Source organism: Artibeus jamaicensis, unplaced genomic scaffold (assembly GCF_021234435.1).
Source record: "Artibeus jamaicensis isolate MK-2021 breed Jamaican fruit bat unplaced genomic scaffold, CSHL_Jam_final contig_497, whole genome shotgun sequence".
In the NCBI taxonomy this organism is placed as follows: domain Eukaryota; kingdom Metazoa; phylum Chordata; class Mammalia; order Chiroptera; family Phyllostomidae; genus Artibeus; species Artibeus jamaicensis.
The window spans coordinates 1,926,484-1,950,073 of NW_026521863.1; the positions used below are offsets into that span (position 1 = coordinate 1,926,484).

A 23,590-nucleotide genomic window follows, 5' to 3' on the forward strand; every position below is an offset into this window, starting at 1 on the left:
TAGCACGCGTGCACTGTGAGTATGCTGTGCGATAAACGTGATCTCAGTCCGTCTATCAGTCCCGGACTGCAGTACCGCCACCCACCACAAGGAAGTGCTCTCTGAGGAGTGCTGTCTGCGTCCAGATCCGGGCGTCCAAGCTGACCTGGAGACGGCCTGGCCATGGATGGGGGAGCATGCCTTCCGGGACTGCTGCATTCTTGTCTCGGGGGCTGGGGAGCAGCTGGAAGAGGCGTCCGCCGCCGCTTCCCAGAGGGTGGGGGCATTGGAGTGTCAGGCCAGCAGTTACACTGGGAGAAACATGTCAAATTTGTCCCAATATTTCACTTTCTGCCAATGCTGATATTCGTAGTTGCTTGTCCACCAGTTGGCTCAGGAGAATGCTACTGAACTCACCAAACAGTGGATGGGCTGAAGTTTCTCTTTTATTATCCCAGCAGTAAAGAGAGGAGCCTTATGAATTAGGAAACCACTCTGTTCACGCCTCCTGAATGACTTAGTGACTCTCGCATCACTGATGCTGTTAACATCACAGAGAGCCAGACGGCCTGACCCTCTGACAGAGAGCAGTGCCACTTCTGGAGTCCCCCCCCCCCCCCCCCCCCCCACACACACCGAACCTCTGAACCTCCGTCTGTCCCGGCCTCCAGATTCAGTTTCAGGAAACACAGAGGGCAGACAACGTGCTAAACACCACCACAGGGAGAAATCAGAGAAATCCAGACTATGGAAAACCACAGGACAGAAGATCTGTGTTCTTCGTAGTACGTTACAATGGGGAAAAATGTAAGAGATGGAGGAGGAAAAAATAGAAAAAATGTTGAAAAATATGAAACCACTTCACCTGTAGCATGTAGACTGAACCTGGGTTCATGTTCATAAAACAACCTGCAAAGAAAATGAAGAGTTAGAAACTTGAACATTTGAATTATTTGAATGTATTAAAAGTGATTATTAGTTTTTCATGTGTATGAACATACTGTTTGTGATGAGACTAGTTCTTGTCATTCAGAGACACACATTGCCATGTGTGACTGTGCTGAAATATGCCTGCGATTTGCTCCAGAGTTCTGTCCGAGGATGCCGTGGAGGTCGGGGCGGGGGGGGACCTTCAGCTCTGTGTCGACAACTCGGGAAGCTGAGTGTTGAGCTGTTATGTTTTGTGTGGTTTTATGAAGGTTAGACTCTCGTACACATGCGTGTGTGAGCACGCACACAGAATCTTCATCGGGAAGAGCTGACTCGTGGATTGCAGACAGCAGAGCCGAGAGGATAGTGTGATAGCAGGGTGTGTAGTTAGAAGCTTTACATTTCTGTGGAGACAGAAAAGTGGCTTCAGTGTTACTAGATTAAAAAGTAAAGCAGTGGAAAGTGTCCGGGCATTGATGTTGGTATCTCGTTTTGGAACTTGGCAGCACTGTGCATGGACACCCAGAGGAGTGAGCCCTTTTTCCGTAGAGCTCTGTGGGTGAAGGATAGAAACACGGAGTAGGAGGGGTTGTCAGGGCTTTTATCTGCCTGTCTCTATGTCTTCTTTGAAAGGCATTGCTCAGCGTTAAATGAAGCTATTCTTCACGTAACCCTTAGGCGGTCAGCTGAATCGCTAGCCACAGGAGCCATGGCCTCAACTAAAACATGCATCAGTCTTGTACTTTGTCCTTTGCTGTGTGTCTCAGGTTCGGGGTGCCATCCAACCCTCACACGGACCTCTCTCTGCTCCATAGCTTTGGTTCCGTTTGGTTTGTAACCCTTCGTGAGGTTTGCAGTGGGCGTTGCAAAACGAATGAGATTCTCCCAGCCCTGCCTGGCTTAGCGTGTCCCTTCTGCCTGTCAGGGTCCCCATGAGTCCTCTCTCTCACTGTGATGGTACCCGGCCTCTTCTCAGGAGCCCCTGTCACATGTTGGAAATGAAGTAAGGGTGAAAGTTAATCTGGTTATCTAATTCATTTCATAATTTTTTTGCCTCTTAGCAAAATGCTGCATAGAAGAGAGAATGTAGTTTATTAGAAGTGAAGTTCAAATATACATGTTATCTTGGAATAGCTATTATACCCGTAAATATCTGTGATTGTATCTGTATGATGCATTGTGTGGATTATTGGTGGCAAATTTTCGTTCATTGGATGCCAGAGTGTGCCAGTGACAGAAGTCTGGTCTGACCCCACTGCTCTCATTGGCTTCACCCTGGAAGAAGCACTACTAGGTCTTTTACTGGCAGAAACAAGATGTGTGGGCCGTGGGATGCCGTGGAAACTCTGAGCCACACCTCAGTGAAGACAAAAGGAAGCTCTCTCATCCATACATCTGCCCATGGCCGGGAGTGCAGCTGGGGCATTTCAGGGTCTCACTCTGGGTGCCTCTGTATCGGTTGAGAGGCCCTTGGCATATCCGGGTATTGATAGGAAGTGAAAGTGGGCAAATGTTGAAGAAAGGGGGATACTTTGCTTTTGATGGCTAAGGAAGGTGAGCATACATTAAATGCTAAAATAAAAACCGAAGTTTTAGGACATTTGGAGTTGTAACCTCAAATAAGTTACAAACTTGTGCTGTGAGTTTTATACAAATACGAGAGTTGGATCCAAGCAGGTGGAACAGGGCTCTGTGGTGCCAGGCAGAGTCCCAGCAACACTGCGATGGCCCGTGGGACAGGCGCCCTCGTCACTCCTGCTTCCGCGCGAACCCTGTCCCCACGGAGCGGGAAGCCAGGCTCCTGCCCGCACACGGAATCCCCCACGCCGTAATTTCTCTCCCTGCCATTTGGGTATTGAAGGAAATGCTTTCATGAGATGCGGATGGTAATTTAGGGAGAAAATTACACTGACATCTTTTGAGACATTTGAGACAGAAAGGTATGTGTTAACTTCTGGCATTTTAAATGGCGCTTACAACCAAAATGTACTCATTCTCTTCTACATATTTATTTAACCCTAGGATTTGATCAGTTTATTTAGTCTAGAGGTTTACTTAGACATCATGACTCATTCATGACTCAATTGATATTTAAAAATTTAGTTTTGACTGATTTTTGCAACACAATTGTAAGGAGTAGGGCATTCCACTCTGCCTTCTTGAGGGCAGAGTGTCTACATAAATGATTTATAATTCTTCATGGGAGATTTGTCTGTTCTCTGTTTATTCAGTCATTTATTTACATCAGTATGGACTCATGGATTGTCTTAGTCCATTCAGGCTTCTCTAACAAAAGACCAGGAACTGGGTAGCTTATAAACAACATGAACCTATTTCTTGCAGTCATGGAGGCTGGGAAGTTCAAGGTCATGGTGCTGGCTTGGTTGGGTGAGAGCCCTCTTTGAGTCACAGCCTCTGCATAGCCTCACATTGACTGGGACAGCTCTGCAGCCACCCTCTAGGGCACAAATCGATTCCTAAGGGTGTCCTCTCCTGACCTGAGCGCCTCCCAGGGGCTGCACTTACCGATGCCATCCACTGCCTTTGGGGATTAAGATCTTTACATGGGAATTTTTTGGAGGGGGCACAGACCTTCTGACCATGGCACGGACGTTTATTTTGTTCTTTGCATCAGTATTAGTTTCTGTGAGTTCCTCAAATTGTTCCAGTTTTGAACCACTGGGTGCTCTTTCAGCAGCTGTGCCCTTTTGCCACCCCTGTGACTCCCCGTGTGCACGTGCACACGCGTACTTCTCACTTCTTACCCTCTGTGTGGTTCAGGGTGACTGGAGCTTGTCTTAGGTGCTATTTCCGTCCTGTCCTACAGTCAGCCATCTCTCCAGGGAGTCTTTCCTCTTATCGGAAAGGAAAGGCATTAGAAACCATGACCTGCGTGCTACGTGTGTCTTTCGGCATTGGGACGCTGTTGCTTCTAGGCCTTCCCCGCTGATGTAGCAAGGAAATATATGTGTGTGTAGTGACCTAAGTACCGGTATGGACACATACATACCAGTATTTCTGTGTGCGACCATTTGTAGCTCTAGTCAGCCAAGTATCAGTTCACACTGACGTCTCAGTCTCTAATTCAGTTAATACCACGTAGATCATTCTAGACTTCTCTGGTATGTAGTGTCCCATGGGATTTACTGCCGAGAAACTTCATTCCCACCATCTCCTTGTTTAATTATTTGGTTCCCGTGTACATGAATAGTGGTGTCAGAATTATTGGACTTGCCCCACGGATAACAACTCGACTAGCTGGAGTGTAATACAGTGAGGGCGTGCGGTTCCTTTGGCCTTTGGTCTCCCAGACCCCACTCCCCTGCAGAGTTCTGCAGGGCAGCACCTTCTCCACAAGGTGCTTTCCTTCAGGGAGGCTGCTTCATGCATTCACGTTACTTTGTCATATTCTGACTTCTGTCCTGGGACCTCTGACCTTCCAAAGGTTTTAACATTATACATTAAAGTTTATCTGTGTGCTGTAAGGCCTATGGCTTTTTCCACGTGCACAATGTCGTGTGTTCCCTGTGACGGCGTCTCACTGAGCAGTTGCACCGCCCCGCCAGGTGCCCCATTTGGTCTTCCTCTCTTCCCTTCCAGTGCCTGGCATCCACCGACCTTTGTGCCCTTTGTCTCTCTAGTTTCGCTTTTCCCAGGATGCTGTCTGATCAGGATCATGCAGCATGCAGCCTTTTCAGATTTTGCATGTAGCAGTAGGCATTTTACAGTTACCCATGTATTTTGTGGTGGGTGAGCCCATTTCTTTTTATTGCTGTGTCACAGTGAATCACATGGACATGCCACAGCTCGCGTGTCCACTTGCCTACTGTAGGGCTCCTTGGTGGCTGCCACTTTGGGTGACTGATTATGAGTAGAGCTGCTGCAGACAGTCATGTGCAGGTCCATGTGGACTTTGCGTCAGTTGGGTGATTCCCTGGCAGTGTGACTGCTGGTCATACAGGAAGACCACAGTTAGCTTTATAAGACATTGCCAAAAAGTCTTCCAAAGTGACGACTGTCTTGCATTTTTACTATCAGTGAACAAGAATTCTTGTTGCTCTGCTTCCTTACCAACAGTTGATACTCGGTTTCTTTATAGCCATTCTAATAGCTATGTAGTAAAATCTCATTTTTTATTTTACCTTCAGTTCATTAATGAAAATTGAGCATCTTTTCATCTGCTAATTTGCCATACCTTTACCTTCTTAAGGAAAGTATCTGTTTAGATCTTTGACTCATCTTTAATTGGGTTGTTTTTCTTCTTGTTGAGTTTTAAGCATCCTTTGTATGTTTTGTCAGATATGTAATTTTGTAATTTGGCAAATAGGACTCGTATAATAATACACTGAGATGAAAGGAGATGACAAGAAGGGATGAGTCAATATGACTTTATATTTCCAGTCTGGGTTTCTGAGAAAGTGGAGGGTACCAAAAAAAGGGAAGTCGAGGGTTCAAATCACTTTGGGAAGAAGTGGCAGGAGATGAATCACTTCGTTTTAAGTCAAGAGGGAGCCTGAGATGGTGGAAGAATATCCAAGGCCTGAAGTTCAAAAATACATTAAGACTCCAACTTGAATTGTGCTGTCCTCATCATGGATCATTGAAGAGAAAGCAGAAGTAACACACAAGTAGGGATTTAGGATGAGAACTGCGTGCTCTTGTGGCACCGGAGTGGTGGGAGGACATTTAAAGGAGGAATCAGACTTCAGCTGTCTGCCACTGTGGGGCTTTTGTGTCTGGGGCTCTTGGGGGGTGGGGTTCTTCCTTACTTTAATGAGCCCCTCACACGTAACACCTTGCGGAATTTCGCCAATGGAATTTTCAGGGCGAACACGGATGGGGCCTTGTCTTTCGGAATTCTCTTACGAGTACCCAGCTCTCTGTATGGAGCTGAATCTCGCAGTCTCCATATCTCCATCCGAACACGCTGTGGGAGAGGACTGGGTGAGGGCCGAGTTCTGCCTCCTCAGTCAGTTACTCTGTCCTGCTGTGGAGCCCAGCTGGTCGGGACTTTGTCCCTGTAGAACGGGCACCCGGGACTCTGGGCCTTGTCTGGCACTGCCACGTGTGGTCCGTTTCCTGGGGTCACAAAGTTTGCTTCTTATGTTTCTATTTGCATCTGGTTCTTTTCCATCATCTTTTTTACCCAATCACCCCAAGGATGGTACTTTATTGAGTAATTTACAGAGCAGATACAGTAGTAGAAACAATGAGCTTCACCAAGCATGCCAACATGAAGCACTGAGTGCAGACCAGAAGTTCATGTGTTCAATAGGAGAGCATTGAAAGGCACTCTGAAAATCCTGTGCACGTGAAAGTTATCTGGGGGGAACAGACTGCGCACATTTCAGGTTTATTCTGAACTGATAGTCATTGGGTTTAGTGCCCTTGCGCAAGCAAAAGTAGGGTTGGTGTTGTAAACAGTGATAAGAACTTGTTCATCGGACACTTCTTAGGACCTAAAAGGCATCAGTGGTATATTCCTCTGTTTCGCGCCATTACCCAGAGTTTTGTTTGCCTTGAGTGTCAAACCTGTGCTAGCTGTTCACACACAATAAACACGTACTTTGTGGGGCGTGACCACACAGCTGGGACACGGCATCAGTCCAGGTGTGACGGTGAAATCTGCTGCAGAACAGCTGTTTTGTGATGTGATGTCTGTAGTTTCAAGTCACTGATGGTCTAACTTCTTTTTGTATTGCTTGTTATGGTGGTAATGTACCTAACAGAAAGTAGCCATTTTAGCCATTTCAAGTGTACAGTTCATTAAATGTACTCCCAATGTGTACAACCTCACTTTGCCTACTTTCACAATATACCTTCGTTCAGAGTAGAAACTGTACACGCTCAGCAGTGATTCCCCATATCCCTCTTCCCAAGCCCCCGGAAGCCCTGAATCTGCTCGGTCTCTGTGAGTTCCTGTTTTAGACACTCCATGCAGGCAGAACCACAGCAGATTCGTCCCTCGTGTGTGTCTGATTGTACTCGTTCTCAGGACCCTTCCTGTTGTAGTGTGTACGAGACCACCGTTCCTTGTCTGGCTGACTGATGCTCCATCGTGTGTGTGTGTGCCCCTTTCTAGTCTTTTTGTGCTTAAATTTTAAATCAGTCACTGCAGTGATATCTTTATTCTTTTCAATTCTTTTACAGGTTTGACAGATGAAAAAGTGAAGGCATATCTTTCTCTTCACCCCCAGGTATTAGATGAATTTGTTTCTGAAAGTGTTAGTGCAGAGACGGTAGAAAAATGGCTGAAGAGGAAGAACAACAAACTCGAAGGTAAGAGCTCATTCAGATCAGCGCGGACTGTGTTCTATTGCGTAGTGACCACACCCACATTCGGTCCATGCTGGAAGTGAACATGAAGCAACAGATACTAGCATTTAAATTTTGTGATAGTCGTAGTCTGTTTAAAGAGATAACTTAAAGCTAGAATGAGAGAGAATACATACAAAAGAAAGATCCTTGATTAAAAATAAATTTTGGCAAATAATTCTTGAAAATTTAAATATATTACAAAATGCAGTATTAGACTTGGTTATATTTAATGATTATGATTAATGATTCCAAAAACAATCTTTATATTGCAGAGCTGTATTTATGTTAATATAATTTACAAAAAGAAGTCTTTGAACAATTTTTATGTGTGCCCCATAGGAAAAGACCTGTTGAGTTTGCATTAAATGTTTCATTCACATTTATACATGGAAGCCGCAGTTCTGTGGTGAAAGAAGCAGCGTGGGCTCAGGGTGTGTGTGTGCACAGGACTTGAACATCGCGGTGCAACTTTGTTCTTAAGTTATGTTGGGCCAAGCATTCATTTCTAAGAATACTATTTTAGAGCAGAAATTAATTTCAAATGTGATTTTAACTATATGGAGATATTTTATATTAACAACTGAAATAGATACTGTTTTCTGGATATTAATATAGCAAAAGTGCTGTATTTCAAGTTAAAAGTCATCATTCCTGAAACGTGTTGATAGAAGCATGTTCCTAGTATGTTGCTTGCAGGTGATTTTCCTCACTCTAGTTTTGAAAGTTTTTCTCATTTCTTACATAATTTTTATAATAAAAATAAGCTTTTCATTTATTTTTTAAATTAATTTTTTTTGCTTAATCCTTTTTCACCCAGCCCCCCGATCCCCCTCCCCTCTGACAGCAGCCTGTTCTCTGTATCCATGAGTCTGTTTCTGTGTTGTTCTTTTGTTTATTATGTTCATTAGATTCCACGTACAAGCGAAATCATAAGATATTTGTTCTTCTCTGATGGGCTTATTTCACTTTTAAAAAGAGAGCTTTGGATATTGGAACACAAAGTAGTTTTTAAAGCACATGCATATGAATGTGTGTGTGTGTGTGCGCGTGTGCGTGTAGACCGAGGTGGGGAGGGCAGAGGGAGATGAGTCGCAGAGTCAGGCGTGCTCCTCTCAGACCATCAGACTGTCTTGTGCTGAGGGCGGGGCTTGTCCTGGCCTATTTCACTGTGAAACCCACAAACACTCAAAGACAATGTTCGGCTCTTTGAGAAGTGTGGCTGGGCTGTGCTTAAGGCAGACAGTAGAAGATGCGCCTTTCCGTTTGCTGTGTACAGATGGCTGCAGATACTGTGCAGGAACACGTGAACACGTGATGTATGTGACATGGGAAGTTGAGTGAAGGTCTTAGAACATGAAAGTTTTGGGTGCTGTTTTAGTGTTTCAGTGAGAGTTAACCCTTAAATTTCTGTAAATGTGTCTTCCCATATCACCCAAATCTGTTTTCTGTATGAGCTAATCAGGTAAAGCTTTGAACTGCTTAATATATGTACTCAAGTTATGCACTGTATTTTTTGGACCATAATACACACCTAGGTTTTAGAGGAGAAAAATAGGAAAAAAATTTTTGAAGCAAAAAATATGCTCCAATATTTAATAACATAAATAACATAATATTTCACCAACGTAAATGTAAACAGAATTCAACAGCAGCATTAACAACCGTTATTCCTCCCAAATTTGGGGGGGGGTGAGTCTTATAGTCTGAAAAATATGGTAGTTATTAACAATATCTTGGAATATTTAGAATATTCACTTAATTTCTTAACATTAGTATTGTACAAATGAATCGGAATATAATATATAATGTAAGTGTATAAGTAATAAAATAGAATGCAATAATAAAATGTGAATATTAAAAATTAAATACTAGTATTGATATCGATATTGTAATGGTATTACATAGTATTGAAGCAGTACTCAGTTATGCTGGAAGGAAACCTTGCCCGCGTATGGAGATGACTCCAGCAGTGGCCCTGCCAGGGCTCGCGGCCGAGGACGAAGAGGCTGCATGAGCCGTGCACCTGTGGCTTCCCAGCCAGTGGGGCAGTAGGTGGGCCTGGAGCGACCACGTCACCCAGGATGTCAGTGATGAACAAGGACGCGAGAGTCTGGAGGTGGGAATGTGCAAAAAGAGACCTTCGGCTCGACCTCCACGGTCTGCGAAGAGCCTCTTCCCTCCTCCCACGTGGAGTCGGGCCCAAGATGAGCTCGGGCCGCCCACTTTCCACGCAGCCCTCGCAGACTGGGTGTTTGGAACGAGGCTCAGCCCCAGCTTGTGTGGACAGTTGAAGAGCAGAGCCGCTGAAACGCCTTTCCCTCCCGCAGGCGCTGAGGACTGGGAAGGGGCCGGCCGGAGCGTTCTGTGTCTGCCCTCCCCCCCCTCTGGTGGCTTTTACGTGTTGCCCTCTCCTGGGACGGCCCTCGCTCTTCCCATCCCGCTCAGCGAGCCGCTCTCGAGGAGGAAGCTGTACAGAGCGGTTTCCAGGCGGTGTCCCTGTGTCCGTGCATGGGAAGTGTGCCGGGCGGGGGCAGTGTGTGGGCAGGGAGACCAGTCTGTGCAGAGGGTTCCTTTTTGCGTCAGTTTAGTAAAAGGAAATGAAGAAAGGAAAACCATGCCAGAAAAAGTAAAGTGTACATTTTAATATATTCTGAATAATAAATATTTTATTTTTTAACCATGGGTAAACCAGCCTCATAGGGAAATGATCTCTGTAGGGATTTGTAATGGTCTGTTGTGCCTAGAGGAAGGTCAGCTCTAAAAATTCACGTTTTTAAGCGACTAAAAGGGGTGGCTATGTAAATTTCAAATTATATTTGCTTTTAAAATGGTCACCTTTCTGCACACAAGAGTTGTGAGTGACGAGTCTCTGCGTCACATTGGCTGGCTTTCCTTCCTCCCTTCAGACACGGAACCAGAGAGACCGCAGGACTCTCTGTCACACTGGGCAGCGAGAGCGACTCTGGGTGAGCACCGAGCAGCCATGCTGGCCCGGCTCCCCTCTTTCCCCTGGGCCGATGGTGAAGACCAGGCAGAGAGAGCGCTGTACGCTGGGCAGACGCTGACGCTGCAGGGGAGTGGGGTGACCAGCCTTGTCCTGGAGATGGCCTCCCTGGACCGTGCTGGGCCTGTGTGGGCAGGGGAGGGCATGGGCTCTGGGTTCCCTCCCTGAACAGCACAGCTGACACAGAGGGCGGGGTCTGTGAACGTGTGTGAGCGGAGGAGTGAACGAGTGGGCGTACGAGTGGACGGGTGCATCCGCGAGGGGCGGGTTCTAAGACTGCAGGTGAACCATGAAGACACTTGTCCTCGTGCTCGATCATCAATCACTCCCGGCTCTGGACTGCAGGCATGCGCTCCTTATGTCCCCCACTCTCATTTAGAAGCTTCTGCAGGGAAGGACCTATAGAAGGTATATTCTTAAATCTATCAAAGGGGCCGTGTCTTTTCATTTATTCAGCAAACTGTGTAAAGCACCGTTCATGTACTGGGTGTTAAGTTTCTGAGGAGCTCCCAGCTCTGAGAAGCAGAGGAAGAGTCAGAAGTTTCCTCTTCCTTCTCGTTGGCCTGACAGGGAGGCTAAGCACTGGCCAGCCTCCGAGGCCTGGAGCCAGCGTGGCCCTGTGGAGGGACGGGCCGCAGTGAGTCACTTTCAGTGTTGTGTGCACAGTGGGGGGGGGAAGGTGGACCAGCACGGGTCCTCGGAGACGGGCTTTTCAAAGAGTTCACTGTTCTCGACTTCGGGTTATCACCGTTGCTTTCATGCCGTTTCATTTCAGATGCATAAAGTTCTGTGTGCAGTTTCAAGGCAAGTTGTTTGGAAGGATGACTTCTGATTCTGCATCCCAAACAATCATCTTTCAGAGTATTTTTTAAAGAACCTGAAATACTTGGTTAAAAATTTGTACACATTTCCTCAGAAACCACTGAGGACTGTACACCCTTAAAACCATTCTTACATTTGGGAAAACTTAGGAAAGAAAGAAAATGATCTTGGTCATGATGTATTTCACCAAATGTTATACTTTTATGCTAATTTTTATCCAAAGTAAATTTGACAGACCCAGCTGGTACTCATCAACATTCAGATTACTAAAGTAAGTAATATCTGTACACATATCAAAGTATAAAATTAGTAAATGTAAGTTAGGGTCCAATGCAGGTCCAACCCTCCCATTTCTTGGAAGAACGTCGTAAGATGGAGCACAGCTGCTTAGCCCGGTGCCTGTGGCATCTCGGTGATGGGCAGGGAGCAAGGGCGCTCCTCCCCTCTTGGCAGTGTTCCCTCCCTTTGGGCTTCCGGCAGGGGTGGCGGTGAGTTGGCGATGGTGGTCGTGCTTCAGAGGACGCGCGGTGGGGTGAGCACATCGGGAGTCAGCACGCCTGTAACTGATGGTTTCTTTTTGTGTTAGAATAGTATTAGAAATGTGTAAATTAATTTTTGAAAACGTAACTGTGATACTCATTTTCGAAAGGGAAGATATTTGGTACTCAAGAGGGTGACTAATTGAACTCAAATTGTCTAAAATTGTGACCAGCAATGCCATGGCTAATGGCCAATAATTTTAATTATATTCCCATGTTTAAAATATTCAGTAGCACACCATGTAGCTGTTGGTGAATGTGTAAGTGTCAAATAACTAATAATGAAAATACTGATTTCAGCTGCCTTTTTTCCATTCAATACATGAGTAGTTTCTTTTTTCCCCCTCAAAGAATACATAGTATATACTATGTATTTCTTGCCAGTCCATGATTCTAGAAATGGGATTTAATTTCCATTAAGTTACAACTGTTGATATTTCATACTGGGAGGCAGAGGGATTTGTCACACCTCCCGAGATGCATACTGCCTGCATTTGCTCGGCTTTGTGCGTGACCAATGTCTTCACGGCGTGTGTGCATGCAGTGGGGTGTCATGTTAATGGCGTGCGGAGTTCACCCTAGTGCATGCTGTGTGAAGGTTTCAATGAGGAGGACAGTACCAAGCGGTGCAGTGACTGTCGGCGATGTCACACATAGGAGAACAATAGGGTTGAAGTGGTTTACCTCGAACCTCAAGATATTGTTCATGTATTGAAATTACAGTCTCACATGGAACTGTCACATCTTCTTTTACTTTTCTGTAATGCAAACCAGAGTATGTGTTGAGTGCTTTGATCGGAATGAAAAGCAAACACGAGTTTACCACCTGGTAACTAGAAGGGGGTGGAGTTGATAGTAATTCATTGGTGAAGTCGTCTGGTGTCCCCCATCAGTTTTGTTCATTGCTCACGTTGCTGTAAAGGTGCACAGGTAACGTGTTCTTTTTGGGAGTGTCTGGGCAGGTCTTTGAAGTGGTTCGTGTCTGGTGGCAGGGGCTCCATTGCAATCTGACTGAGTGGATTGGGGTTTTGATGATTAACTTAATGATTAAATCAGACCATCGTGCATTTTGTTAGTGATTATGAAACATTCAAGTAAACGTAGTAGCTTTGTTACAGGTTGATTTCTGAAGCAGTTTTTAGAGTATCTGTGAAGTTCCTCTTGATGGTAGTTATTATTTGTACATTCACCATTGTTAGTATCTATCCTAAGCAAAATTTTGTTTACAAGGGATTCTAGCTAATGAAAATGTCATGATCTATTGGATTTTTAAAAATACTTTGTTTTTATTAGGGCTTCTTTTTATAAAAGTTCTATTTGCTAATCGTACATGTTATAAAAGTGTTTAATAAAAGAAATTGCATCTATTTAGAATTCTTTTCAACATTTAAAACTTTCATATAACACAGATTTTAAGAAATGAAATAAAAACCTGTGAAGGATAAGTGACATATATGAGACTATTTCTAATTTTTAAAAAAAAATCTGTCTCTTAAAAGTTTTCCGGATGTTTAGCATTGATCTGGATTATTTAACTGAAAGTTGAATAGTCATTTCTAGAAACGCTTATTTGGGTGGCGAGATGCAGCTGGAATGTGGTCAGTCAGTCCTCCTTTCTGTTACTAGCCATTCAGCAGACATTTATTGAGTACCTACTGTGGGCACGTAATATTGAGTACCTACTGTGGGCACGTAATTGTAGAACAAGCAGTATATTGGGTTGGCCAAAAAGTCCGTATGTGCTTTTCCATAAAATACACATTTTTTCCATTTTTACCAATAACTATTGATTTGGATATTTTGAGTAAGTCAGCTGTCTTCCATGTGGTAGAACATTGATTGTTCTCAATTAATGTCTCGATCTGATCACTGTCAGCTTCAACCAGGCTGCCTGACTGTGGAGCGTCATCCAGCGAGAAGTCTCCACTTTGGAACCTGGCAAACCACTTTCGACATGTTCAGCTGGTCACAGCTCCTTACATGGTACAAATCTACTTTTGCATTTTAGTTGCATTTTTAATTTTCTTAAGAAAGCTTAGCATGCTGAAAATATTGTGTATTTTCTTTATCTTCAGTATTAAAATGACTACACAAAAATTCACAAATTTTGGTAAGGTTTTTTTTTAAATGCATGCCGAGATGACGGCTGTCACAATGCAGTCTAACAAAATTGCTTCAAATGAAGGGGAAGATGATTGAGTACCGCTACAGCCGACTTAGGGAAAAAGCAAACGAACTCTTGGGCCAACGCAGTGTAAACTTGAGGTCATTTTCATGTAGGGAAGACAGATAATAAGCAACCAAAAACTAAGATGATTTCAGTATTTGTTGGCTGTATATATTTGAAAATATCTAGTATAAGGTCTAACAAGTAGAAATTTTTAATGAAATTACATTTGCTTGAGATGGTAGAACTCTCACTCGTCTCTTTCAGCCAGTCAGTCAAGGCCTGAGCGTGGGCACCTGTGCCTGGCTGTGGCCCGCCCGGCCCCCCGTGACAGCGGCAGCGGCAGTCAGTCTTCCCTGTGTGTACTGACGACGCACCGACGCTCTTGGGGTGTGGGAAGAAGTTCCGAAGCTGTGATGGTGTAGGGTGGCCGTGTGTGGTCATGTGTGAGTGTTTGGTCACATGCGAGTGTGTGGTGCAGGTTATCGGGACAAGGCTTGTGGGAGCTGAGGCCATGAGAACGTGTACGAATTCAGAAGGCTTCTTAGAGGAATTGGCTCTGGGTCTAGGCCACTGATTCTCAAACTGTGGTCCCCTGTACATTGTTGGGGACACAAGCTAGAGATGTTACAGGTCAGGCCTCACCCAGGCCCCCTGAACCAGCCACTCCTGTCAGGGGGCCTCTGGTTGTGTTTTGACACGCTCCCCAGGTTGTTCCAGTGCAAGCTCACCTTCGAGAACCCTTGTCCTTGACTTTGGGGCCTGTGCAAGAGCCCATGTGGTGCAGCTGTCGCCTGGGGAGCTGTCCCCAAGGGCGGGCGGCAGGGTTGGCTGTGGTTTACTTGTGAGAGAGGCTGGCGGGGGGGCGGGAGAGAGAGTTGGCCAGCATGGCCGTTCCGCCGGGGAATGACTCGGTCACCCCTTTCTCTTACTGTTTTCTAAGTTTTTGGCTACTTTTTGTTTGCTTTTATAGTACTGGAATATGAAAGTTCTTGAGAGTAAGCCCTAAGCATTCTCATCCCCAGGAAAACATTTTTATCTTTCTTCTGTCTCCATGAAATATGGATGCTGACTGAGTGCACTGAGGCGGTCATTCCCTGACATGTGTCGGGGCACTCGTCATGCCGGGCCCCAGACAGGCACCGCGCTGCGTGCCGTCACGTCTCAGGAAACCTGGGAGAGAGGTGGGACGTGCTGACAAGGAGGGTCAGCGGGGAGTGGGACGTAGGTGTGGGTAGCAGGAGGACCTGGTTCTCGGGGGGCTGCCAGGCTCTCGGAGGCAGGAGGGCTTAAGTGGAGGCCTGAGTGGGGCTGGCCAGACAGATGGGGGAGGGGACCGAGACGGGCAGTGCCCGAGGGACGGGGGGCTTTGCTGGGACGCTCTGGAGGGAGAGGCTGCTGGGGAGCAGACACTGCCCGTAAGGCCTTTTCGGGCTCGTACGAGGGCTTTGGACTTGACCTATGGGCAGTGTGCAGTTACTGGCAGGTGTGCAGGAGGTTTGATGGCACTCTGAATGGATTTTCCCATCTGTGTTCTCTTGTTCAGTATTAAGGCGGTCAGTGTGGTGAGGTTGCCGTCCGCCCGGCCCGCTGCCGTCTGCCCCGAGCACATCAGCACACCCGCTGGTCGCGTCCTGGCGGCATCACTGGTAACTTACTTGCAGATGCCCAAATGCAGTAGCCCCATCTTTTAAACCTGAAGCAAGACCGTTTTTCTGTAATGTTTGTGAAACATCGAGGAATGCACTTTTGCTGGAAACCAGTGTGCTAGTTACTTTTTTGCAGTTTTCCTAGAACCTACGTTACTAATATTTCAAGTGCAGTAAATAATTGTTCCTTTGGTTTCGGCACAGTTTAAAACCTAATGGTAAAACATCGCGTCCATTTTGGGAAAAGTGCACACCGGGCGAAGAATTGGCAGGAAAGGGGAAGCTCCCGCATCGTCTGTCCATGTAAATCATGAGTCCATGTAAATCATGAAACTGTCAAGAATGACTCATGAAGCAGAGAACATTGAGCAGAGACACCACAAGGGAGGACTGTTTTTAAACTTCCAAAACAGTTGTGCAGGAAATGATAAAAATGATGAAAAGAATGCCTTCTCTTGGAGTAATTATGTTTTAGAAATTGATCTGAGACTAAGGGTTTTAAAAGTCCTTAGATCCATCATAGTCAGAACTCCTTATTTCGGGGTTTGCATGATGTTTTTCATTTAGAGAGTTCATCTAAAGCGTGTCCCAACAATGGCGGTTGCTTCCCCAGCTGAGTGTGTGTGAGGACGGTCTGAGACAGACTTACTAACGCCGCGCCCATGGCCTTGGAGCACTTCCTCAGAGTTTGGTGGTGGCAACGGGGCTAGCGGGAGCTTGTCTGGTGAAGGTACGAATCGGGTCTTTGCGAGGGAGTCTGTCCTCCCTCTGATGTCTGAGAGGGTGTTTTGAGCCATAAATGCCTGCCTTTTCCCTTGAGTTGTCCCATGTCACTGCTGTGACTAGAACCCCGTGTCGCCATCCAGGACCCTCACGACCACCCTTGCACCTGCGGTTCTCTCTTTCTCCACACACATCCCTCACTCAGTCTGTGCTGAACTACCAACACAGGGTTTTAATTGCCCTGGCACCGCCCAGCCTGTGTGGATGCCTTTTCCCCTCTCTGCCTTGTTTGGTTATTCGTACTTGTCCTGGAAAAATTCAATTTGTGCTTCAAAGGACACCGTCAACAAGTAGAAGGGCAACCTGTGAAAATAGAGTATTTGTAAAGTATACACCTGATAAGGGGTTAATGTGTAGAACATAAATGACCCCTACAACTTAATAATAAAAAACCAGCATTTAAAAGTAAGCAGAGGACTTGAATAGATGTTTTTCAAAGAAGTTACCCAGACTGACAGCATCTGAAAGGGTGCTGCGCATTACCGTCGTTAGGGGAGCGCACATCCAAAGCGCAGTGAGACCCCGCCTCGCACCCATTCTGATGTGGATCATGAAAGTGCAGAGAAGTCCAAGAGGAGGAGTCTGGCATGGCTGTGGCAGGACGGAGCCCTTTCGCTTTGCTGGCAGGAATGGAAAAGGAAGCAGAAAGCCGTTATGGTGGTTTCCCCCCAAATTACGAGGTAGAAGGACCATGTGACCCAGCAGCTCCACCTCTGGGTAGGTACCCCCTGGAAGTGAAAGCAGAGACTGGAAGGGAGTCACACCCCTTCATGTACAGTGAACGGCCGCATGTTGAAAGCAGCTGCAGTGTGGGGCCTCCCACTGACACCTGGCAGAGTGTTGTGTGGGTCACTTGTCTGTCCCTGGAACTTATCACTGTCCTGCTGAAGGGCGTGGTTACACTGAGCTTTGGGGAATTACGAGTAACATCAGTGCTATTTCAAGTAACGCCCTAGAATGGGAAATTTCATGGGAAATTCTGGGTTATAATTGCTTTTCCTGGAGTACTTGTATGTTTTTTGTCTCTTTGATGAGATCTGAACTTTACCTCTTTGGTGGATGGAGATCTGTGAGTCTTGAGTCCATGTGAGACTTAAGGTTTTTTTTTTTAATCATATAAAATTTTTAAAAGATTTTATTTATTTGTCTTTAGAGGGGAAGGAGAGAGGGAGAGAAGCATCAGTGTGTGGTTGCCTTTCATGCGTCCCCTGCTGGAAACTGGTCTGCAGGGAAGCAGCCTGCAACCCAAGGCCTGTGCCCTGACTGGGAGTCAACCTCGATCCTCTGGTTTGCAGGCCTCTGCTCAATCCACTGAGCCACACCAGCCAGGGCCTACGTTTTAATATGTATGAAGAACGTTGTCTGTTCTGCACTTACTCAACTTAGCCTCCAGTTCATGGAGATGTGTGTTGTTGAACTTGGAGAAGGGGTCGCATAGTGGCAGAGCGCTCCATGCCCCGGCCGAGCCTCTACCACCTTTAGTGATGCTGGACAAAATGGGCCACGATAAGTGCTCATTTAATGAGTGAAGGCTGGAGTGAGTAAACAGTTTTGAAGCACTCGTGTCCACAGTGAGATTAACTTCGACTCACGGTGTGATACTGATACGAGGTTGTATTTCTCAGCACGCTATGTTAAAAATGGAGGTCTTGACACTCATTGGAAACTGTTGTCTTTTGAATAATTTAATTATTGCTTACCACAGAGAGTGGGCTCTGTTTTAGTGCGCAAGGATCCTGTCTAAAGGCAGCAGTAATTTTATTCTACTCTGGCCTTGTTACGGTCGGGCACAGCAGAGGGCCGAATTCTGTGTGTGATTTAAAGTGAAGCGTATGATTCATGATCATTGTAAATGTTTTTCCAGTTGCTAGAGGGCACCCCAATGACTGCGTTGGGGTAAATGACAGGTGCCTGTGGCCTGTTCTGAAACACCCACTGCCCTCAGCTCAGCCTCACTCTGTTGTCCACAGATGCAGGTCACTTCTGGAAGTGGGTCCTTCCGTGGGCTGTGGGGTCCGGTGTGAAGTGCTCCAACATTGTCGTCAGAAGTACTGTTGTCAGGGAAGGTGTTGTGTGTGATGGCTATGTGACCCTGAGGCCGTTTGATCTGGGTTGGGAAGATGGAGAGCCCTTTGGATATGTGAGCATCTTGGACAGTAACGTGACTCAGAATTAAGCAGTCATTTGAATCTGACTAATTCGAATCTGTTCAGGAGTTTTATATCATACTCTGAATATCAGGGTTAGGACAGGGAAACAGCCTGGGTATAGGTAGAGGTGATTACAGCCAGAAAATCTATGGAAAATTGCAGCATTCAGACGATTTGCTGCCTTCCTGCTGCTCTGCTTGTAACGTGAGCATGGCCAGGCCCTCACTCACCCTGTCCTGTGCTTTCTCCTAGAGAAGGTGAGCTTGGTTGGGAAGAGTTGACTGCGTCCAATGGTGCTCTGGGGCGTGCATGTTAAATAAACTCAATAGGGATGCCATTTTGTCGTTACTCTGTAGATTATTTCTGGGCAAGTCCAAGAATCGCGTTTAATTGCAACGTTACTGTGACCACAGTGTGATCACACTCTCGCGTCTTAGTAAGATCACAGAGGCAGGCGGGGAACCCCAACTCGAGGGTGAGGCTCCCTGACACCATGACGGCGCAGCGGGTGCTCACTCATGTCCATCGCGCCGTCCCCAGCGTGTGTGGCCCACGCGGACTTGGTGCGGTGTGCTGTTATCCATCCTCCTGTCCACCTGTTCGTTCATTCCTTCACGTGTTTGCTCCATGCGAGGCAAACCAGTTCTCACAGCACCGAGTGCCCAGGTGGGTCACAGTCCTGCGTGTGGTGACTCAGCCTGACAGGGTTAGAGGAAGAGGCGAGGTGTGTTACCTTTTGTAATTAACACTTAAAACTACAGTTGTTCTTCCTTATTTTCTTAGTAAACAAAACTACACAGGTAGATGCTGCATATTCTAATTATGGTCAATTTTCTGGTGTGGAAATTTTCAATTTTCTAATTTTAGAAATGCATATTTGCTCATAAAATGAAATTTGTGTCGAGGAAGTATGTACTTTTTCAGTTTAACCTATTCACATAAAATCAAGTGTTGAAATTAATTTCATAATATCCTCTTTTTGACTGATGCAGTTGAGTTGTATTATTCTTATCAAATGAGATTCTAAATTCTGGGATATATTTATGTATTTATTTAATGGGCGTTAAATTAGCTTTGTCCAAGAGCAGCCCGATTTCTTCTATGATAATTTTTAAAAGTGGAAGCGCAGTGGTATTTAAATTCATAAGGATGGCTTAAACTCACCCTGAGGCTTCCCATTGACCCATATTTGAATTTATGACAGTAATTCATGACTTAATGGACATGTCATTACTTTATAGCAACAGGTATGTTGAGCTTACTTTAAATAGTGATTTCTAACTTGAACACATCTCTTTAGTCTTACTTCTAGAAGTAGGGGAAGTTTGAAAATAGGAGAAACACAGGCAGAGCGCATTTTTTTGCGGGAGTGGCTGTCCCAGTCCCGTCCCAGACGTGCCAAGTAAGAGACGTGTAATGGACACACACGTGCAGTCATATTGACTTCGGGCGTCTGAGTCCCACGTTCAGACTGGGACCACAGTTGTGGCGTATCTGTGGCATGGTGGTTTGGCACACACATGGCTCTCTTGAATTGACAATTGAATTCCATTTTAAATGGAAGTGGATACAGTCAGATGATGTGTGTTTCCTGCAGCCAAGTTACTGCTGTGTTTAGCTGCAGAGTAAACCAAAAGTCTGTTGGAAGCAGGGCTGTGGTTCTGCCCCGTGGATGCTGATGGAGGGGATCGAGGTGACTGAGAGTGCAGGGGAGGGAGGGGCGGTCGTCCCCTGTGGGGCCGTAGTAGGTGAGTGAGGACAAGGGGCCGTGGGGCAGCGGGAGCCAGCAGGAAGGTGGCTGTGTGTGGATGGTGGGCAGGGCTGGCGTTAGTGCAGTCACACGACTGTGCCCAAACTGCCACCAGCCTGTGGAAGTGACACTGAAAAGCGGCAGCTGCTCTGCAGTCTGGGGATGCTCCCTGCCATCTCACCCTCTGCTGTGGGACTCCTGGACCTCCTGCCACAGGTTTGATTCCTCTGGAAGTCAACCCCGAGATGGGGGTTGTGGAGCAGGTTTCTCGGTGACATGCTGTCCTTGGATTGGCCGCTGTGTGGGGAGGGGCAGGGGACCAAAAGGGAGGTGCAGTTTGGTGCAGGGAGGCAGTAGGCAGTGGCTGTGTCTGCAGGGAGCTCCACAGGCCCTGCGCGCAGTACTGAAGCCGGTGCCCTTTAGGGTCGTCCTGGGTGGGCTGAGGCCTTGGGGCCCTGGCCTCCCCACTTCCCACAGGCACAGGTGGGGCGGCCCCCGGAGCCGAGTGTAACTTCGGGGGAGGCGGCCTTGTCCTGGTGGTCAGTGCTGGTAGGGAGCCGGGCTCTGTGCCCACACCACTCCCAGCATGGGGGAGAGGGTGTAAGTTCCCCATTACTCAGGAGTCTGTATGCTACACACCGCACACTGTACAAACCCAGTGCAAAAAGGCCATTAATGTGGTTCAGAATCCAGGCTTCAGCCCATCTGTGGAAAACCGACTTGCTGAGTTTTGGTGTGATGTCAAAGAGCATGTTCGATGCTCTGAAAAGCCTTTTAAAACTCTTTTCCTCCTCTGAACGCCTGTCTTTGGGGGGTCAGGTCGAGTTCATACATTTTAACCAAGTGAGATGGCAACAAACGCAGAAGCAGGTTTGAGAGTGCGTGCAGCAGCTTCTTCGCTTAAAGCACCTTTAAGATGATTTGTGAAAATGTAAAATGATGCCCTACTACCTAGTAAAATATTTTACTCTTGGAAAGTATTTTCACAAACATATGTATGCATGTTATATGTGAAAGTTATGTTGTTGTTATTTAATACATGTTTTTAAATACCTCAGTTTTGTTTCTGTTGTAGCAAATAACAGTACTTACAACACATAAATAAAAGGTCTCTAAGGTCTCATTAATTTTCAGTAGTGTCAAGGAGTGTGAGAGAAAAAATTTGGGAACCGCTTCAATGTACGAGTCCCTCGCATGTCCTGTGACTGGCTTTTAATGAGAGACTGACTCTTTTAAGAAGTTACGGTCTGCACGGAGGATTCCGCATGTAGTGTGCACCCCACGCAGCAGTCGTCCTGACTGCAGGTTCACGTGGTCTCTGCAGTTCTGTGGGATGGCGACAGGTCGCTCCTTTGCGGTGCCGCCCTGCTGGCCCGGCCCTGCTCTGCGCGCTGTGCCCATATGCCGGGTTCTTCGTTAGTGCCAGGCCGGCTCAGTACCTTGGGGCGTTTTTGCCTGCTCAGCTTCACTAACGTCCCCATGTAATGACAGTTTGCATTTTACGTGTTAGAAGCAATTCTGAAAATGTATGTGAACAGGCGAAGGGAGAGGTGACCCTGAGGAGACGAGTCGTACTTTGTAAGAAGCACGTGTACTCAGCGTTTGTTTTCATGAGACATGCGAACCAGCACCGGGTGGTGAGCACTGACCACGGGACCAGGAGCGCTCTGTGTTCACCTTCTCACGAGGCGAGTCTGGCCTGCAGGGCCACTAACATGCTTCTCACAGACCGCTTCGGGCAAGTGGTCTGCCTCACACGCAGCTTCCTCCAGGTTGTAAAATTGTTGGGAAGTACATGTGACATGAAACCTACCATCGTGCCCATTTCTAAGGATGCAGTTCACAGGCATTAGGTATGTTCATAGAGCTCTGTGACCATCGCCACCTCTGTCCCCAGTGCTCTTCACTTGTTGAGCTGGCACTCAGTGGCCATACAGCAGGACGTGCCCACCCCTGGCTTCCCGCGGCCACCGTCTGCTCTCTGCTTCGTGGGTTGGAGGGAGAGCTTCGCCGCTTCACCGCTGCGTGTGGCGTTCCGTCTCCATTGGCCAGTTCGCTGGTGCGCAGTCGCTCACGGTGCTCGCCTGTGGTTCTTTTTGTTTCTGTAGAAGCAGTAGCAGCAACCCCACTTTTACTTTTGATTTTAGCAATTGCAGTATTTTTTTTAATATGTATTTTTATTTTATTGATTATGCCATTACATTTGTTCTATTCCACCCCCTCCGTTCCTCTTCACCCTGTACACCCCTCCCCCACCATTCCCCCCCTTTAGTTCATAAGCACGTGTCTCAAGTTCTTTAGCTTCTATATTTCCCCTACTATTCTTACCCTCCCCCCTATCTATTTTCTATCTACTGTCTATGCTACTTATTTTCTGTACCTTCTCCCCCCTTCTCCTCCTCCCACTCCCCTGTTGCTAACCCTCCACGTGATCTTCATTTCTATGGTTCACTCCTGATCTAGCTGTCCTCTTAATTTGCTTTGGTTGTAGGTGTGGTTGTTAATAACTGAGTTTGCTGTCCTTTCACTGTTCATCTTTTTTTATCTTCTTTTTCTTAGGTAAGTTCCTTTAACATTTCATATAATAAGGGCTTGGTGATGATGAACTCCTTGAATTTGATCTTATCTGAGAAGCACTTTATCTGTCCATCCATTCTAAATGAAAACTTTGCTGGATAGAGCAACCTTGGCTGTAGGTCTTTGGTTTTCATGACTCGGAATACTTCTTTCCAGCCCCTTCTTGCCTGTAAGGTCTCTTTTGAGAAATCCGCTGACAGTGTGATGGGAACTCCTTTGTAGGTGACTGTCCCCTTATCTCTTGCTGCTTCTAGGATTCTGTCCTTCATTTTAATCTTGGCTAATGTAATGATGATGTGCCTCGGTGTGTTCCTTCTTGGGTTCAACTTCTTTGGGACTCTCTGAGCTTCCTGGATTTCCTGGAAGTCTATTTCCTTTGCCAGCATGGGGAAGTCCTCTTTTATTATTTGTTCAAATAAGGTTTCTACTCGTGGCTGTTCCTCTTCTCCTTCTGGTACTCCTATAATTTGGATGTTGGAGTGTTTAAAGATGTCCTGGAGGTTCCTAAGCCTCTCCTCATTTTTTTGAATTCTTGTTTCTTCATCTTTTTCTGTTTGATCATTTTTTCCTTCCTTCTGGTCTGCTCCCTTGATTTGAATCCCAGTTTCCTTTCCATTATTATTGGTTTCCTGTGCATTACCATTCATTTCAGTTAGTTTATCTTTCATATGTTCCTCTAATTTGTGACTAAAATCAACCAGTTCTGTGAGCATCCTGATCACCAGTGTTTTGAACTGTGCATCTGAAAGTTTGGCTATTACTTCATCGCTTAGATTTATTGGCTCTGGGGCTCTGAGTTGTTCTTGAGCCATGTTTTTATCTGTTTGTGCCTGTTATGTATGAGGAACGGAGCCTTAGTTGTTTATTACCAGGGCGGGGCCACCCAGGTTGCTGGTTTGTGAAGCTGTATGTGGGGGCAGGG

The 23,590-nt window shown here is 46.3% G+C and overlaps 1 protein-coding gene across 2 annotated transcripts in view; it reads left to right on the forward strand.

The window, feature by feature from the left end:
* The window catches only part of PDE10A (phosphodiesterase 10A), a 335,996-nt gene that overhangs the window by 232,312 nt on the left and 80,094 nt on the right, over window positions 1-23,590 (forward strand). For both annotated transcript variants that reach the window (XM_053668737.1, XM_037126093.2), the window contains one exon: window positions 7,060-7,188. In XM_053668737.1, coding sequence (XP_053524712.1) covers window positions 7,060-7,188 — 129 coding nt within the window. The remainder of the gene's footprint in view (window positions 1-7,059; window positions 7,189-23,590) is intronic.